The sequence below is a fragment of the Solea solea genome, chromosome 1 (genome assembly GCF_958295425.1).
Source record: "Solea solea chromosome 1, fSolSol10.1, whole genome shotgun sequence".
Lineage (NCBI taxonomy): Eukaryota > Metazoa > Chordata > Actinopteri > Pleuronectiformes > Soleidae > Solea > Solea solea.
The window spans coordinates 5,752,887-5,771,192 of record NC_081134.1 but is presented as its reverse complement, the minus strand read 5'-3'; the positions used below and the strand labels follow the sequence as shown (position 1 = coordinate 5,771,192).

Sequence of the window (18,306 nt, the reverse complement as noted above, 5' to 3'; positions counted from 1 at the left end):
GTCTCTCTCTGCTTTACTCTCTCAAAGCAAACCCCCCCCCCCCACGCCTTCATCTGCTTCTTCACCTCCCTCTATATTCCATCCTCCCACTCACCTTTACAGCAAAATAAAATAAGGAAATGTAATGATAATAATTGGGAATCCATGGATGAAGATTGATTGTACATTTTCAGCTCCAGTGCTCTGGTATACTGTATGTGTAACTTCTTTATTTGGACACTGCAGCAGATACAAGGCTGGGGTTTAGCCTTATTAATTATGTATGGACACAGCAAGACACAACTCAAACAAATATTATAGAATAAGCAAATTTTTTACTTTGAGTCAAACAGAGGTAGGCCCTTGCGCAGCTCAAATAATAAACGGTATCACACAATATCATTGCAATTTTCCTCCAGTGTTAATCAATGAAGGTCGACTAAATACCCCTGATGCAATACAATTCAGCACAACAAATGTGAATTAGCAATAAACTAAAGGCAGTTGCATGAAATATTAGAGTGAATCAGATAGAACTAGGTGTTCCTAATAAACTGGTAACAGTATTTTAAGAGCTAGTCAGTTGCATTTTTAAACCTGTAGGTGTAACTTTTATAAACTAATGTCAGTTTCATCCAAAACGAGTCCACACAATGTTGATTGTCAAAAGGAACTGCACAAAGGAGGTGGCTCATTTTATATCAAGACAGACGGAGGCCAAAGACGCGCTCACGAAAGGTTTCTGAAATTAATTCTACCGCTAAAAAACAGGGTTAGGGTTAGGTCATTCAGCAGTTTGACAGACAGACGCGTGACAAAAATAAGAAAAAATCCCTAAACGTTACACAGTGTAGCTTTAAATACCTGTGGAATACAGAACATATTCATAAACAAATATTAATTTGTTCCCCTTCAGCATTTAAAATCATTCCCACCTGATCACTGTTTTTGGTGATATGTTTATGGAAGACTAGCTGAGCTTAAATGTTCCAGTTGGCACAATTTCCAGCACTGAGTTGTGTGGTTTGTTTTTTATATTTTTTTACAACAGTTGATTGTCTTGGAGTGGCTTTATCTCAGCCAAACCAGCACAGTTATTCCCTTAGGCCTCCTTTGCCTTTTCTTTATCTCAGACTTTGACGATAGAGATGTGGCTGTTGAGCTCAGCCTTGTAGAGTCCAAAACCCAAGCACACCGGCTGAGTAAAGGCGGTGGAGAAAGTGTGAATGTGGGTCAGATTGCTGGACAGTCCCACCTCAGAGAAGGTGATGGTTCCTGAGCTGAAGTCCACTGCTACAGCAACTCGGTTGCGAGTCATTTGGTAACTGAGGCGAGTTTTTCTGCGGTTGTGCCAGGCGGCCAGCTTCCTGTCATGCTGCTGTGTCAAGCTCCATGATACCTGGATTTAATGATTTAATAATAAATTAATGAAAACCCAATTATAAATATTGTATTCAATCTCTGTTGACAGACTCCCAAAATCCTGGGGGGTCTGGCACCTAAAGGGAGATCATTTAGGAGCAATCAAATAACTCACATCAATGTCACAAATACCTTGTTGTTCCCAAAAGCGTTGCTGTCTTTCCCCTTCCGTCCAATACTTCTATAGCAAACACCAATATCCCAGAATCCCTCAGCCTCCAGCTCCCAGTAGTGAGTACCAGAGGAGAAGGTCTGGACAGTGAGTATCTGAGGCCAGTGGTCAAAACGTTGGGGATGAGCAGCGCGGGGCAGGCGGTTTTTGACTCGTGTCACTGAGCGAAGGTCATCAGTGATGCTCAGGAGAGGATGGGCAGTGTTGGTATCCAGAGTCAAGGGACTGGTTACTACACCAGAGGAAAATAGAATCATATTTACATTTTTTTTTTTATTAAATCGATGTTGTGAAGGTATAATACATAATCTACATGTCTATACATGCAAAAAACATTTATTAAACTGTTTAAGAACAGAAACATGTATGATGTCCATCTATCGTCGAACCATCTCTTTAATTAAATAAAACACAGTTCTTCATAAGTAAGCTGAACATGTGTCGCCACCTCAGCTACTCACAGAGCTCCCTCTTGAGTTCACTGAGGCAGCGGAGGGTGGAGGTGATGAATTCCCGGTACTTGCTCTCGATATCTTCCAGGATGTTCTTCCTGTCCAGCCTGACAGCATCAGGGATGAAAACAGGGCTGTTCAGGTCAGCGAGTAACCTACACGTGAAGAACACAACATATGTACTAACTCTGTCATTTTAAGGGAGGAGCATGCATAGATTCAAAGACTGTGCCTTTAAAGAACTCATTTTTTTCCTCTGCTTATCTGCTGTATTTTCTACCGCAGCACATCACACACTAAAGGACATCTAGAAAATCACTGATATGTGGACTTACTTTGTCTCATCTGTTTGAAAGAACTGAGGACAGAAGAGGGTGAGCGTGAAAAATGTGATATGAAACTAGTGATTTGCAGAAAGTAAAACAAGCTGGATAAGAAACCAAACAAGCATAAGGTTAAACCCTTAGTCAGATACATCATTAACACAATCACTGACTCTGTACAGGTGTTTGGGTGTATAATCCTCCCATGAGTAAGTTGTTGGGTTCTTCAAAGCAATAAAAGTTTAACAGTTTGAAGTCCTGGTGATATAAAGTATATATTAATGTAAGCATTTGCACAGTTACAATGTTAAGCAGGTAGAGTTTATATTATTGTATCATGCCAGCTGTTGCTACATAGCATTGAATGTGGGGAAACATGTTCTTAATTATAAAATAAAATAAAAACAAAACAACTCAAATCAGTTAATGGTAAAAAACAAAATTATTGTTTAGAATATGAAAATACTTGTTAGTTTCATGTGTTGTGTTTATGTAAGAGAGCGGTAAAATAATTTCCCAGCTGGATTACTTCAAGTAATTCACACTTTGACTTCTGAAATATGAATATTCCTCATAGATTTTATTGGCAGTACTTTTTAGTTAACAAAGTTTAGTTTTATGGCCTTTAACGTTTGTCAATACTTTACACTTTTTACATGAAACACTCAAAAAGAATAAAAGGCTGCCAATTCTTTTTTAAACAACCTCCAGATACTTTGATACTAAATAGTTAAATGTCAATTTGTTTAATTTTTCGGTGTATTTCGTAAGTAACGTTTTTCCAACAGTTTTTTGTGACAGGTCAGAGTGCTGGATTATCATTATTCACTGAGGATATCCTACAACGCTGGCAATGTAGAGGGTTCTGTTTGACACCACGTCTTACCCAGATGAGCAGGAAGGGGTCAGTCTCTGTCAGCAGCGAGGCCAGGTAGTGCTGGATGCTCAGCGTCTGGCTCACGCCGTCCCTCACCTTAGCACAGTCCTGGCGCACACGTTCAATGACCTGCTGTCTCTCCTTCCTCGTGATCTCCTTCAGTGCCACCACAAGCTTCATCCCCTGAATCTGCAGGTCCGACCCCAGTCGCTCCACCTGTGTGTCGTCATTTTCTAGAGAGTCCTGCAACCAGTAATGAGGGACTGGTGGTTGGTGCCAGATCGGTGATTAAGACATGGATATAGTGTACCATCAGCAGAGCAGGGGCAGTCTGAGGGTGATACATGGGAAGATTTAAATTTGGGATTTCTTGTGGGTCATAACCTTGGCAGTACAGGGTGTGCAGGACATGAATATTACAAATACTTTTACTCACAGCCATAACGGAATCAATATTCTCATGCTCCTTGAGGATTCGCTCTCCATCTTTCAATTTTTCCTCTGCTTTTCTGAGCAGTGTCTGGAGAATGACCTGTGAAATCACAACTTTCAGCAACTACACACAGCTGCACAAACATAAAAAACATCAAAACACTCTTCCCGCTTACCTTCAGGTCATCCTCCACTTGTCTCAGAGCTTTCACTTTGTGCTGAGCATGGCCTCCCTCCAGCAGACAGTCGCCGCACACATACACCCTCTCATCTGTACAGTAGTAGCGGAACATCTCTGTGTGTGTCGGACACCTTCGCAAGGAAAGGTCCCGGAGTGGTTCCACTAACAGATGGGTGCTGAACGCCGGCCTTTCCAGGTGTGGCTGGAGGTGTTCAGCACACAGCGACACCTCACACTTCAGGCAGGTCTTGATCGCCAATGCTGGCTGCCCATTCTGTGTCTCAGAAGGGCAGGAGTCACACAATACTCCACTATTCTCTTCCTGACACTGAGGACAGGTAAAGCGAACTACACCATCACCCTGACTGCTCCAGGCCTCGCGGACGCAGTCGGGGCAGAGGCTGTGACCGCAGGGTAGAGGGTGGTGTTGGCTGAAGCTGTCTCGGCACACAGAGCAGGTCAGCTCTTCATCCAGGGATGCCATAGTATGTGAAAGAAAGGACCCTGAAGTGTTTGTATCGGTGTAACACAAAGCTACTGAGTAAACAGAAGAGGCGAGAAGTCAAAAATATGAACCCCATTTCCAGAAAAGTAGCAGGTAGCTGCAGGTTAACTAGCAACAGGTGAGAGTTTAAAAACATGGTATAAAAGGAGCATTTATCTTTGCAAGCAAGGATGGATTGTGGCCTTCCATTTTGTGCCTTGTAAAATAATTGACTTCAAAGACATGAAAAGCATTTGTCATTGCCAGAGTACAAACAATTTAGGTCTTTTACCCTCAAAAGCACATGATATTGTGAAAACATTCAGGGACTCTGGGGAAATCTCAGTGTGTAAAAGCCAAAAGTAGAAACTGATGATGAATATGTGAGAACATCGAGGCCTCAGGCGAGAAACCGTCTTACTACCATGAAACAAATGGCCACATCGGCTTGGGAGCACTTTGGAAAATGATTGTCACATAACAGCTTGTCTGTTGCTGCATCAGGAAAAAGGCAACCTGAAATTGTATATCTAACCATCAGTTATTGATGAAGTTGCAGGTTGCAGCTAAATATAAATACATAAAAAAAACTCCTAAATTACAGTGTCTTCAGCTGTTTTTGTAAAAGAGTCAACAGAGTCATCAGTCAGACGTAGAGACACGGGTAGCACGTTCCTCAAATGAGGAGCATCAAATTGGAACGAAAGGTCACCTCTGGTTTTATACTCGCTATAAAACCAGTATTTTAGGCAGAAGACAGAAGATTCTGACCTGTAGAGTATGGGTTAGAATCTCACGTGTATCATGGGGTTAGCCATGAATTGCTCTAAAAGTCATTACAAAATTTAACCAGTAGTCAGTGTAGAGTAGATACAATTGGGGTCATGTGGTCCTGTTAGCATCTAAACTCAAAAGATGGTCCATTGTGGCCTACTGTAAAAACATGGTGGTCCAAAATGGTGACCACTGTAGAGATATAAAAGAAAATATGAGGATAAGCTGCATGCTGCTGCCCCATAACACACTAATGCTTAGTCTAGGTGTAGGACACAGCTCGTATTTAGCTCAGTAATCTTGTCTACTGGGCTTTTTCCTGACCGCTTGCCACGATCACCAAAAAAAAACAAACCCTTAATGATCTAATGTAAGGTAATACACCAACGCAGCAAGGTCTATAAATGCCATAATGTTGAATCAAGCCATATTCAACCAAACCAATGACTTAGTGAGGTAATTTGACTCAAATGAACTGTGTGATCTACTCAACAAACAGCAATGAACATTTTCTAATTGGTAAGTAAAGAAAACCATGACTTATTGACTTAATAAGGCATTACAAAACTGATCTTAAGAGTTAAGGTTTCAGCTGCTACAGTAGAGATCAGAAGATCAGCCTCGACAGCTTCTTGGAATAATTCACTGTACAGGTGCTCTGGTTTTTTTATGTGTTCAAGTTCAACACATACTGTAATTGCCTCATGTTTATCTCAACTTCACATTTTAACTCAAAAATAAATGTTGAAAGAAAAAAGTTGGATTTGTTACCTGTTGGTACTGTGCTGTTTGCAGAATGTGGCCACCAGTAAGCTTGTTTTGTCAGAATGTTAAACCATGTGGGTTAATCCTGACAGAGTCAGCCCTCTTACACACACTGCTTTAACCTGGCACTGGACTCACACAGATCACATGACACTGAGATGAGAGGGGGAGTCATACATACATTTCAAACATAGTGGATAACAAATTACAGCCTAAACCAATATAGAAAATTAAAGATTAGGTCAATTATGAAGAAAATGTCTTACACAACATTAACGTAATGTAATTAGTAATTAGTGTATTTATGTGCATGTCATTGTTTTATGTATTAAAGAAACATTACTGGTCTTGTTATTTGAACTAATAAGGTCAAACCTGTAATTTTTGTCTTTGAGAGACACCTAGTGGCCTAATTTATCTAAAACATGAACCCAAGCATCTGAGAGCCAGAGTCGTGGTGTGCAGGAGACAACAACCAGACAAAATCTGCAGAATTGGACAATTCACCAAACAATAACATGAAGAATTGACCTTTGACCTCCTACCCTGAAGGACAGCCTCTTCCACAGTTCAGCGTCATGAAATAAAGTAGTTTAAGTGTCTTCTAACATATGTCATCATATTTCTATGACAGGGACGAAATGACTGAATAATCCACTGTGCACTTTAAGGGGCTTTGAAAGGAGGAAAAGTTATAGCTGATAACATTTCATAGCATGGAAGGAACATATTATTGCTGCTGCTGAAGGCTACATGTGTTGGGCATTTAAAAATGAAATGTAGGACTATTAGTAGCTTCGTCATTCATTCATTCATTTGTTCTTTGTAATTCAGTTCACCAGGGAGCCATGTTAATGGATGTCACATGCCTTAAACACTGACCATGCCAGGACCACTAGTCCTTATGGGACCAAAACCATATTTCATTTTTTCAAAACCAGAATGAATCAATAACTTTTATTGGCATATCACACTTTTATCGCTTTACGGAGCCCCAGACATGACATGGGGAAAAAAACACTCTGATTCGTGGACACAAAATTCTAATTTGTTCCCACGACATAAGTGTAGTGAAAAATGCTGAAACATGCCGCATTTAACTTCGTGTGTCACGATTTTGTGTCACTTCGTGTGTCACAGCTTTGTGTGGTTAGCAAATTCGATTTTTGCTAATATAGCCCCAGAAATATTACAAACTGTAACTTTAAATATGGCATGTTTTAGCATTTAGAATTATACTTATTTTGAGGGAACGAATCAGAGTTTTTTTTCCCCATGTTACGTCTGAGGCTCTATATCTCTTTTTTAATGTCTTGCTTTTACTTCTGTGCCTTTGTGAAGCACTTTGAGTTGCCTTGTGTATGAATAGTGCTATACAAATAAACTTGCATTACCATCTGAGGAACTGGTTAAGTTTAGGTTAGTTTGACTTATGGTTAGGTTAGATTTGGGTTGTGTATTAACTGGTTATCATTAGGAAGACAACTTTGTTCAGGTTGTGCAACTCCATAGGAGTCAATGCAGTGTCCTAAGTAGACTAGCTGCACAAACCTGTGTGTGTTTGTGTGTGTTCTGGGCCTGTGTAAGATGCACACTGAGAGTTAATGTGGAGGTAACTGTGGTCACTGTTTCCCAGAGGACCGTCTGGCTGCGTGGGTCATTAATTATAAGAGACAGACAGACAGACAGACAGACAGTACCGCAGAGAGCGCAGACAGGCCGGACAGGAGCAGGAACAAGGCCCGACAAATACAAAGAGGAAGAGCATCACGCATGGCAAAGAAAAAACAATCCTCCCCCACAGCGACCAGATATCTGCACCGCCCCTGTGTCTACTGCTGCCACTGGACTCTATGAGTAAATACATTCATCCATTAAAAAAAACAACAACAACCCTGTGTCATTAGGGAAAGACACGCGTTTTTGCAACGGAGATAAATAATTGAAAAAAATGCGGCTGTCCGACTGCGCATCCCTGGGAGTCAGTAGGGAAATGCTGCGCCAGTGTCCCGACTGAGAGACGGAGCAGATCTCAGCCAGCACGAGCTCCTCAGCTTTTCTCCCCCTCCTTCTCTTTACACAATAATCTGTGGCTGCCAGAAAAATATATATATCATCGTCTCAATCATGGTAAGTTCTTCTTGTCTTTTATTTTAACGCTTCGTGTCGGCGACGAGCGGCCTGCGGAGGAAATGCACATCCGGGACTGTGCTTTTTTGGAAGAGTCATAATATTTTATGAATCATAACTTGTTATGATGTGGGAGCGCGCGTGGCGTGCAACAGGTCGCCGTACAGTAGCGGGGACGCGCATCCCACCGCCGTATTTTGCGCCTGTTTCCAAACATTGTTGGAGCAAACGTGCGGTCGTTGTTCACGCTTTCATTCTGACAAGATGGCACGAAAAAAAAAAATCCAATGCGTTGTTGGCACAATGGAGTTGTGGTTTACAAAGCAATCATAATATCCTCTTTTACTGTTTGAAAACTATTCGAGTTCTCACTTCTGTTTGTTTTTGTGACAAAAGATGAAGATGATTACGCAACGACGCGTATGTTTATAGCCTCATTTTTTAGCCTTTTTTTTTTTTTTTTTCTTAATTTATGACCCTTTGTTATTTATTCGGGAAATGACTGCTTGGTTTTGTGTGGACATATGCAGACGTATTTCATCATAGAAATGACACAAGTTAAACACCATTTCGGACAAACAACAAAGGAAGGTCTGTTTATAAATCATTCAGACCCAAATCATTACCTGCAGGTTTCACGGCTGCATTGTGGACCTTTGTGTTGTCAGACTGTGCATCAAGGCTCAGGTGCATTTTAATATTCTGTTCAAGCCCCACAGAGACAGAGGGAGGTGGAGGGGTGTTGATGAAGAGGGTGTCACTAGGCCCAGGGTGAAAAATTATTTCTCTCCTCTCTCTGCATCTTTCTTTCTTTTTACTACCTCTCTCTCTCTCTCTCTCTCTCTCTCTGTCCTTCCCTCCACGTGGTATAAGCGCTGGGGAAGAGGGTGAAAGAGGGAGCATTGTGCCTCTAGTCAGTGGCCTTATGTGTTGGAGAGGCTCTGAGAGGGTGATGTTCACTCAGCTGTGCTCCCTCAACGCCATTGTTGCACATTCCGCCCCATTTCGACCTGCTCTGTTTACTGAGCTCACACACAGAAGCCTGTTTTAAACACACACACACACACACACACAAAGACAGAGAGGGAGAAAGGTTCACGCAGCTATCCTTTTAAGGACTCTCGTTGACTTAGACGGCCTAAACAAACCCTTATCTCTAACCTTAGCCACAATCAAGCAATGCCTCACCCTAACTTAACCAAACGACAACTCAAATCTCAGCCTTAAACCAATCAAGTTCCTTCAAAATGAGGTCCTGCCTCATGAGGACCAGTTTTTTAGTTTCCATGAGGGCAACCGATCCTGACAAGGTCAGTGTTTATGCCAGAAAAGGTCCTCAAGAGGAAACAAATTCAAGAACACACACACTTAAATAGATTTGAGATGAATGACTCTTGTGCCCGGCAGTGCAACTAACAGTTATTTCCATCATCGATTAATCAATTATATTGGTTAATTAATCGATTAGTTGTTGAGTAAAAAACGGACGCTGCCCTCAAATGTCATGTTTTGTCCACAAACTAAGGATTTTCAGTTTTTAAATTGTCATTTAAAAATTTGAACTCAATTAATAATGAATCCATTATCAAACGAGTTGCCGATTAATCTAGTAAATGATTATCTGTTGCAGCGCTGGTGCATAGCTCCCCGCAGATCTGCACAGGCACCAGTGAGGTTTAGATTTTATAGATTCATGTTACGACCAGACAGTTGCTGTGATGAACTTGAATGTCAGTGTTTGAGGGTTTACTGAAGAGAGGCAGTGGACCCTTTGCTCAAAAGAAGGGGTGTTCACTCACCATTTGAATGCAAAGTAGTGGATGAACAAGTGAGCTGTGTGTGTATGTGTGTGTGTGTGTGTGTGTGTGTGTGTGTGTATGTAAAGGGGAGAGAGAAGGAGGGCCAACGGTGAGTTTGGGGAAAAAAGGAAACTTGCTGAAAGTGTCACACATGCCTCTCTGGTACTGTAGTTGTGTTTTCCTTTTCTCTGCTTCTGCACCACCATGCCACCAACATGGACCTGTTTTCCTGAGACTAACCTTACCCGGAGCATCCAGTTTCACATTTCTGGAGATGATACTCATAGTTCTTCTTCATTTTTTTTCTCCTTTGAAATAATTTAGATACCAACTTTTTTCAGTGTGCAGGGAGACAGAATAAAAGTTGTGTGTTGGCCAATGCGTCCCTGCGTCGGTCCCATCCTGCAGAAGTATGTCCCGTCGGAAACAGAAACGACCCCAGCAGCTTATGAGCCTGACCCTCGGTGCCTGTGGGATACTTGAGCATGGTGAGAAATAGAATACGTATCAAAAGAATACTGGTTATTCAGTAGGATGGGTCTTAGAATGGATGAAAAGTGAAGACCCATGAAGAAGTCATTTTTTCATTGTGCAGATTTAAATTTTCACATGTGTTAATTTGCACTCCATTGTAAATGTTGACAGATTTGTTCAACACCACATGGGAAATCGCAGTTAAGAATTTTTTAAGGTGATTTTAACTAAAGGAGTTGCCATAAATGTACTGTAGTGAGAAATGGACTCTGTTCATCTATAGAGAGAGATATGTATTACTTACAAGCTCAAAAACTAACGCTTGTAGGATTAACTCACCTTCTCATCTTTAATTTCTTCTCTGTGGATGCAGCCATTAGTTGCTTTCTTTGCCATGAAAAACCAAAGTGTCTTTTCTCCTTTTTGTGGGCTTTTTCAAGAAAACAGACCACCAGATTATGAGGATATGCAGTAAATCCTATATGTGAAAAACAGTGTAAATTTAAACATTATTTTTGCAGAAGCATATGGATGAGTAAGAGAAACTCTGAGGCACTGAACAAGGTGTTCTAACTGCAATAGCATTAGACCCCATTGTCCCCTTTCTGCTTTGTTGCTGGTAACTGAAGCATGAACATACCCAAGAAGAAGTGTGTATGTGACTGTGTGTGTGTATTCATGTCTGTCCATTCACTCCAGTTACAGGAATAGGGCCCGCACTGTGCCGTAAAACTGTAGTTCTCAAGTAAACAGCAGTAAGCTTGAGTGTGCATGAGCAACCATGTGCTCAGTAAGTGTTTGCATTTGTGTGGCTATGTCTTGTGAACTGACAGGTATGCTGTGTGCATCTGCATTTCTGAATCAAGGTGATGGTCTGTGAGTCATCATGTCTGTCTGCGAGGGATGTTTGTTTTCTTTGCACAACACTTCTCTTCCTCTGCCTGGCCCTGAACCATATCAGGAATGTGACCCCAGTCTGAGTAAGGTCGTGTCTGCCAGCCAATCGGACACCTAGTACAGTGTCCAGTACTCAATCAGGACCCTGGGTTAAGGCCCCGTTGTGTTATTAGGGGATGGGTTCTTAAGCGTTAAGGAGATGAAAGAAAGATATGGATTGAATAGAGGAAGACAGAGAGAGGGAGGTGATGAATGAGTGTCTGGATGTGGCCTCACTTTTATTAGGGTTGGGGGTGAGGTGAAGTCCATTGTCTTGTGCATGTTGCCCTGGAAACAAGGTAGGCTTCTTTGTGGTTAAGCAGAGTAGCTTTGCAGACCAGTGTGTGTCTGTTGTGACAGTGGTGAGGAGGCTGCAGTTGAAAAAGACTGACAGGATGAAGAGAAAATAAAGTAGTGGTGGAAAGTCAACCCATAGGTTAAAAGTCACCTCTCAGATTCTTAAATGCCTTAATTGCCTTGACAACCAGGGTAACTAAATAATATACTTTACTACTCACTGTCAGCTTGTAATTATCAAGTGAAATGTTGGTTTTTACTTAATTTGTCAATGAAACCATCTCACTTTGTAGAAATCCTGCTTTTTTGTCAACATACATGATGGTGAATTTGCACTGACATGTTCTCCTTTCAATTTCTCTAGATGACTACTTGGCAGTGAAGTCGCAGTCCTTTCCATTTAGACCGGATTCTCCCTTGTGCTCTTCATCTACTTCTCCCCGAAACTCCCAGCTGCTCTTTACTCTCCATTCATCTTTCAAAGGGACTCAGACCCCATGTCTTCCCACTGTGGGTCCACTGTTATCTAGTGCACTGAGCCCAACCTTTCAGCACATCCCCAAAGACCCACAGCCATCCCTCTCGCCTGACTTTGCTAACGCCTCTCTCCCTTCCCAAGTTCAAAATTCATCTCTGCTCAAACTGACGGATTGCAGTCCCACGTCCTCTGCAAGTTCTCTCACTCGCACTGCCCTAAGTGCACACATGGCGTCTCCCAAGTTGGGGCTGTCAGCCACCACCACCACCTCTTCTTCCTCCTCATCATCATCTGCCTCCCTATGTCCTCCACCACACCCTGGAAGCCCTAGCCGTGTACCTGATGGCCCCCCAAGTCCTGTTACTCCCACTCCTAGTCCAGGAGTGACATCTGCATCTGCTGCACCATCTAAAGCCCAGATAAGCATAGCCCTGATCCTGGAGGAACTTAGAGTGTTGCAGCAAAGACAGATTCATCAGATGCAAATAACAGAGGAGATCTGTAGACAGGTGCTACGCCTTGGTGGCGCTTCCTACACTATAGATGCACCCTCACAACATCATCTCCCTCCCTGGCCTCAGCTCTGCTTAGAAGGCAGCAAAAGGGCAACCAGCCCAACTACCCAGCCAAATCCACCACAGTCATCTGCTTCTGTTGCTCCTCTCCTGGCATGTTTCTCCTCCCTTCTTCCCTCTCAGGCACCCAACAGACCCACAAAACCAAGCTGTTCCTCATCTCAAATCCTGCAGCCACACAAACCCCAGGTAGAAGGAACAGGAGAGTCTTCGGGGAATCATAGTTATCAGGAGATGAGCTCTCAATCTTCAGCTCCCTCAACTACTTCTGCGACAGTGGCTTCCTCAAATTATCCATTAGCATTGTCTTTAGCTCTGCCCAATCGATATCTTCATGAGAAATCTACAAATACCACTTCAATGAGTGGGCACAGTGGCCTGTCCTTTCTTAACTCGTCCCTTCCCACTTCAGTATCCATTGTCCCAAACTCTCAAAATACTCTTCAGGCCATCGCCGGAGGAGGAGACTCATCCCTCTCAACCACTGCTGGCCGCCTCCAGCATGGTTGTCGCTTTTGTGGAAAAATGTTAAGCAGTGATTCTGCCCTGCAGATACATCTACGCTCACACACAGGGGAACGACCCTATCAGTGCCCAGTGTGCCTCAGTCGCTTCACCACACGGGGCAACCTCAAAGTACACTTCCTTCGCCATCGAGAGCAAAATCCAGAGCTCTCACTTTCACTCCTACCTCCTTCTTTGTTTGGGGTAGCATTTGGGGCCACTGGGGGATCAGATATGGGACAGACCATGAGCAGTGGTAGTAGCAGTAGTGCCGTTAATATGATGCAGAAGAAGCGTAAAAACAGGTCTGAAGATGAAACATGTGGCGATAATTTGGAGGTCAGTGGTACCAGTTCTAGCTTTTCTCTGGGAGCCTCAGGAGGATCTACTCCTTCCACCCTACCCCTGCCCCCTACTGTGGATTTGGCATTGATTTCCCACTCTCTCTTGCAGTTGAATCGGGCTGCAGCTGTAGCAGCTGCAGCCTCTATAGCTTCTGGTTCCTCACACTCACCATGCACCTCCTCAGCCTCCATTTCTTCACTGGCTACCTCCCTTCTCTCAAACCCTTCTTTGTCTTCGTCTTCCACCATCACAGGGTTGCTCAAGGGTGCTAAGCAGCAGCATTTTGATGAGAACACTCCCCCACATACTCCAATGCTTTCTCCTGCGGCTTACTCTCAGCTAGCCCATCTGCCTAAGCTTCTTTTTCCATCTGCCTCCTCTTCTTGCTCTACCTCTGCACACTCATCTCTCAACAACAGTCAAGCTTTGTCCTTGCTACGCACACCACTACCCTCTACTCCAAGCTCCCTCCAACTCCCTTCTTCCAGCCAGTCATTCCCATTCTCTACCTTTCCCAAAGTTCCAGGTCCACCCTCCACAACTTTGTCCTCCCTGTCTTCCTCCTTGTCCTCCTCTACTCCTACATCTGAAACCTCCAAGCTGCAGAGGCTTGTGGAGAAGCTAGAGAAGGCTCCTCCCCATTCCTCTTCTTCATGGACATCTTCCTCTACTTCTACATCAATGCTAGAGATGTTATCCAGTCTCAATACCTCTTCCTCAAGTTCAGCCAACAGTGGTTTCGGAAATGCCAGCACTTCCACCACATATGTCATGGCAACCCCACCGTCTTCCACCCTTGTCACCACTTCTGTTTCAAACCTCAGCCATGAGATGGTTGCTGCTCTCGGCATACATACCAGGGGAGCTAGTGCCATGGTGGGTGGCATGCTACCATCGCTAAACATCACTGGACCAGCTGCTAACCTGACAACCAATCAGTGTGGGGTTTGCCTACGGGTGTTGAGCTGTCCCACAGCACTGCGTTTGCACCAGGCCACACACCTTGGAGAACGGCCCTTTCCATGTAAGATATGTGGACGCTCGTTCTCTACTAAAGGTAGCCTGCGGTCACATCTGGCCACCCATCATGCTCGACCATCTAATGCACGTATCCAAAACTCTTGCCCACTGTGCCAGCGCAAGTTCACTAATGCCCTAGTGCTCCAGCACCACATCCGTATGCATCTTGGTGGACAGTTACCCCCAGATGGCACAGAAGATTCTGCACAAGAGATGCCAGCTGAATCTAATGCCAAACAACACTCTCAGTCCCAGGCGACTGACCCAAATACTGCCTCTAGAAAAACACCTCCTCTAACCAGTCACTCTAAGAGCCCAGTCCCAAGTTCACAATTTCAAGTTCCAGCAATTGGCTCAGGCAGCATGAAATCTGTTGACTTTACCCAACCCAAATCTGCCTCCTGCAGCCCAGACCTCGTTCCACCATCCGACCTTAGCCCTGACCCTTTCATAAATCCCACCACACAAACTTTACCACCAGGCAGTGCAGACCCCCCAGTTCTTTGTGTCAGTGCCCCCTTGCCAGTCTCTGAACAGACAGGTCAAGTTTCCCCTGTTAGCAAAGACAACCAAGTTGAGCAAGTCACTGATGATAGCCATCTTCCTAAATCTGCTCTGTCACCAATTTCCTCCACTGCTACCAAAACCTCAATAAAAGCTAAAACTATAACACTGGACTGTGGAGAGGATGAAGCATCTACTCCAGTTGATGCTTTTCCTGGCTCCAGCTCAAATTTAGACAACCTACAAGATACACCTTCCCATGGTGCCCCCTTAGCTTTCACCTGTAACAGTACCTCTTCTAACTGCACCCTGAGTCAAGATGTTCTGAATGTAAATACAACAAAAACCCTGGAATCAGACTCAGTTTCCCAAAGGCCCCAATCACCAGAGCACATGGAAGAAGACGAAGGTCATTCTCCTCCACCAACACCAAAGCAAGACGATGCAACTGTGCCTGATGAGGAGCCCGAATCGACACCTGATATGGAGCCTGCAGACACTCTTGTTACTGAAGTAAGGGCTGCAACACAGAGGGCTGCCACTTTTGTAAGGGAGACTCGCCAGAGCTTACATTTTGGATCATATCGGAGGGAAGACAGGGCAGAAGGTGTTAAGATTAGTGGATTAGCTTCAAGTGAATCTTTGGATGCTTCTGTCCCCATCAGCCTTGCCCCTACCCTGCCATCTCCGATATCTCGTCCTGAGAAAAAGACCTATTGCTGCGCTGAATGTGGGAAGGAGTATGCCAGTCGCAGTGGACTTAAGGTGAGAAATAGTGTGATATGATGAGATGTATGGATTGGATTGTAAATTTTGTGGTATAACATTTTAAGGCGGTGGAAATAATGCTTTAGGTCTGTAGTACAGAACTTTAAAGCATAACATGCAAACTGAAGAAATGCTGAAATATTAGTTAATGGACCACATAAAGAAAATAAACCTTGTCTAACACTTAATAATAAGTATAATGATAACACATACAGTTTTCCTCTCTCAGGGGCACATGAAGCATCATGGTGCTGTAAACAAAACATCTCGTCCACCAGCCCGGAGTAGTCGTTCCTCTGCTGAGCATCTTCCTTCTTCCACATCTATGGCGTCCCTGAACATTCCTGCCACCAGGAGCTCAGCGGGCTTCTGGAACCAGTACCAAGCCTTCCTCAACACCAGTAAAGAGTCAAGTGATGACCCAGCTGCTGTCCTGCAAGGAGAAGATGAGTCAGCACAGTCGGCAAATTCACCCATTCAATCTCAGATTGATCCAAGAATGTGTGAAGAAGGTGCAGAAGACTCGAGTGAAGAGTTATAGTTTGAGTCACCTTGATTGGCTGGATAACGTTGTAGTGTTTTCAATCAATGTTTACGTTTTGGTGAAACTGTATGGACTTTTACGTAGTACTGCTTCCTTAACACATTTCAAGTAGCCTGTCTGTTTGATAGTCAGAGTAATATGTTTCTATGTGAAAGTTGTGAGCCAGTCAGCTTGGTCTTGTGTTTTAAAAGAAATGACTATAGTACAAATAATGATAAAAATATTCAAGTAACAATGGGAGTCCATTGCTGGATTTAAAAAAAATTACACCTTTGTCTGGCTCAGTGGTTCTCAAACTAGAAAACTGAGGTAGATGACCATGGGAAAGGGAAGCTGAGTTAGATTTGATTTGTGTTGGGAAAATTTAAGTTTGCTGATGCAATTGTGTTTATTTTTATCAATATTTATGTCACTAAAATTCAACTTTGACCCTTTATATTAGTTATTTCCCTTTTGGTCTTAATGATTCATAAAACAATGTGGAGTGGGAGGCATGAACTTGTCTTGCCTTCTAAAGGGGAGCAGGCCAGAAGAGGTTTGAGAATCACTAGTTTGGCTGAAGTTCGTAACAGTTTGAAGCACATTCTAACAACAAATATCTATGTTTAGATATAAAGACAGAGTAACCCTGTTGTATCAGTGTTTATAACCAGATTTTGGTCAAATATTTCGCAAATATCATCTGTCTGAAGTTACCACAGGCCCAAATGTTTCATCATCTTAACAGTTCTGATACTTATTAGTGAGTCACCAAAAATGTACTAATGGAATATGTTTCTATAAGTTTGTGTCCTTGTAAACTGGTTGGTACTGGTGTTGTGCCACTGATATTATCTAATTCATTTGGCACCAAAGGAGGCTTAAGCTAACCAAAAGAACAAACATACCTAGGTTAATTTCATATCTTAGATTATTTCCTTCACTTATAGGGAACTGGTGTAAATGTGAAAATTCGATAAGCAAAAAAAAAAAAGCTTTGTAAATGACAAGGTCACCAATATGAATGTTTTTTGTGGGGTTACTTTAAGTATTTTAACCCCATCCTATGAGTCAGATAAAGTACTTGCTCGTGTCTTTGTGGGTTATTTTTCACTGTATCATCTCGTCGAACCAGAAGCACAGCCGCAGTGTTAGTGAACCCAGTGAGAACGTTGACCTTCAGCTTTGTGAATATTATGATTGTTGTTTGGTCCAAATGTATTATCTGTAACACGTCTTTCATTTACTAAAGTTACTAAAAAATTAAGTTACTATATACAGTATATCAAAAGTCTGTCTGTTTGTTGTAAACTGTTCATTCAGTATCTCCATATTAAAAACAAATTTGGGAAAAAAAAACAATTCTTGCTCAGTCTTCTGTAAAAGAATTTTACGACACAAAAAAACAGTGGCTTCCAAAAGTCTGAGTTCTAATAGTGTTTTGTAAGTAGCTTATTATTTTTCCATAAACAACAGCATGAATCAAATGCAGGTGTTAAAGTTGTAGGATATAAAGATGTCATTTATTCTTTCTCACTGCTAAAACGTCACATCAGCCAAGAGGACGAGTGGACTGGAGGACACCAGCAAACTTTCCACAGCCATAGTCAGTACAGCGGAGCTAAAGTATTTACAGTAAATACACAGTATGGGTAATGTTTTTAAAACATGTATACATTTGTTTCTGTTTGCAAATGCACATTCAGGATAGCCATTTCTGTTAATACTAGTAGGTCAGAAATTTAGACCAGTATTTGAATTTATTTCACTTGAATATTTAACTATTTTCTTTGTTCATTGTAATGATGGAAAGTGTTGAAAACCATCGTAAAGGCAATGGTTGAGTATAAACACACTTTCAATTTAAATACAGACCATTTTTAGTGTAATTACCTTATATCCCGTTAACCTACATCTTATATAGTGGACCTTTAAATTTATATTCAATGTGTGCATTAGAGGGCGCAATTTCCCACTTTTCCTCAACCCAAACTCTTCTGCTAAATGACCACAGATTTGAAATATTCCTATAGAAACGTGGATTGTTTCCCCACATCATCTGAGCAGTGTGGTTTGTTAAAAACAACAACAA

General features: G+C 42.5%; 2 protein-coding genes across 4 annotated transcripts; one reads left to right on the top strand and one right to left on the bottom strand.

The window, feature by feature from the left end:
* Positions 1-326: 326 nt before the first annotated feature.
* On the bottom strand, positions 327-6,300 carry trim110 (tripartite motif containing 110). The gene is made up of 8 exons (XM_058621590.1): positions 5,868-6,300; positions 3,834-4,375; positions 3,662-3,757; positions 3,235-3,468; positions 2,361-2,383; positions 2,035-2,180; positions 1,534-1,805; positions 327-1,378 (listed from the first exon to the last, which is right to left on the bottom strand). The coding sequence occupies exons 2-8, from the start codon at positions 4,320-4,322 to the stop codon at positions 1,109-1,111; spliced, it is 1,530 nt and encodes a 509-aa protein (XP_058477573.1). The 5' UTR covers positions 4,323-4,375; positions 5,868-6,300; the 3' UTR covers positions 327-1,108.
* A 1,306-nt stretch (positions 6,301-7,606) lies between these two features.
* sall2 (spalt-like transcription factor 2) lies at positions 7,607-17,572 on the top strand. 3 transcript variants are annotated; one of them, XM_058634070.1, is made up of 4 exons: positions 7,607-7,991; positions 10,132-10,278; positions 11,862-15,688; positions 15,921-17,572. In XM_058634070.1, the coding sequence occupies exons 2-4, from the start codon at positions 10,203-10,205 to the stop codon at positions 16,230-16,232; spliced, it is 4,215 nt and encodes a 1,404-aa protein (XP_058490053.1). In that variant the 5' UTR covers positions 7,607-7,991; positions 10,132-10,202; the 3' UTR covers positions 16,233-17,572. The 3 variants fall into 3 exon arrangements, with proteins under 3 accessions (XP_058490053.1, XP_058490044.1, XP_058490062.1); XM_058634061.1 differs by having other exon boundaries at positions 10,115-10,278; XM_058634079.1 differs by lacking the exon at positions 10,132-10,278 and having other exon boundaries at positions 7,827-7,991.
* Positions 17,573-18,306: the final 734 nt, after the last annotated feature.

Bases quoted from the DNA above. Each gene is read 5' to 3' on its own strand.
- sall2 (XM_058634070.1), top strand. From the start codon at position 10,203: ATGTCCCGTCGGAAACAGAAACGACCCCAGCAGCTTATGAGCCTGACC. The intron at 10,279-11,861 runs GTGAGAAATAGA...CAATTTCTCTAG, and splicing joins CTGTGGGATACTTGAGCATG to ATGACTACTTGGCAGTGAAG. The intron at 15,689-15,920 runs GTGAGAAATAGT...TTCCTCTCTCAG, and splicing joins CCAGTCGCAGTGGACTTAAG to GGGCACATGAAGCATCATGG.
- trim110 (XM_058621590.1), bottom strand. From the start codon at position 4,322: ATGGCATCCCTGGATGAAGAGCTGACCTGCTCTGTGTGCCGAGACAGC. The intron at 3,758-3,833 runs GTAAGCGGGAAG...GTGATTTCACAG, and splicing joins AAGTGGAGGATGACCTGAAG to GTCATTCTCCAGACACTGCT. The intron at 1,379-1,533 runs GTATTTGTGACA...CATTAAATCCAG, and splicing joins ACGCTTTTGGGAACAACAAG to GTATCATGGAGCTTGACACA.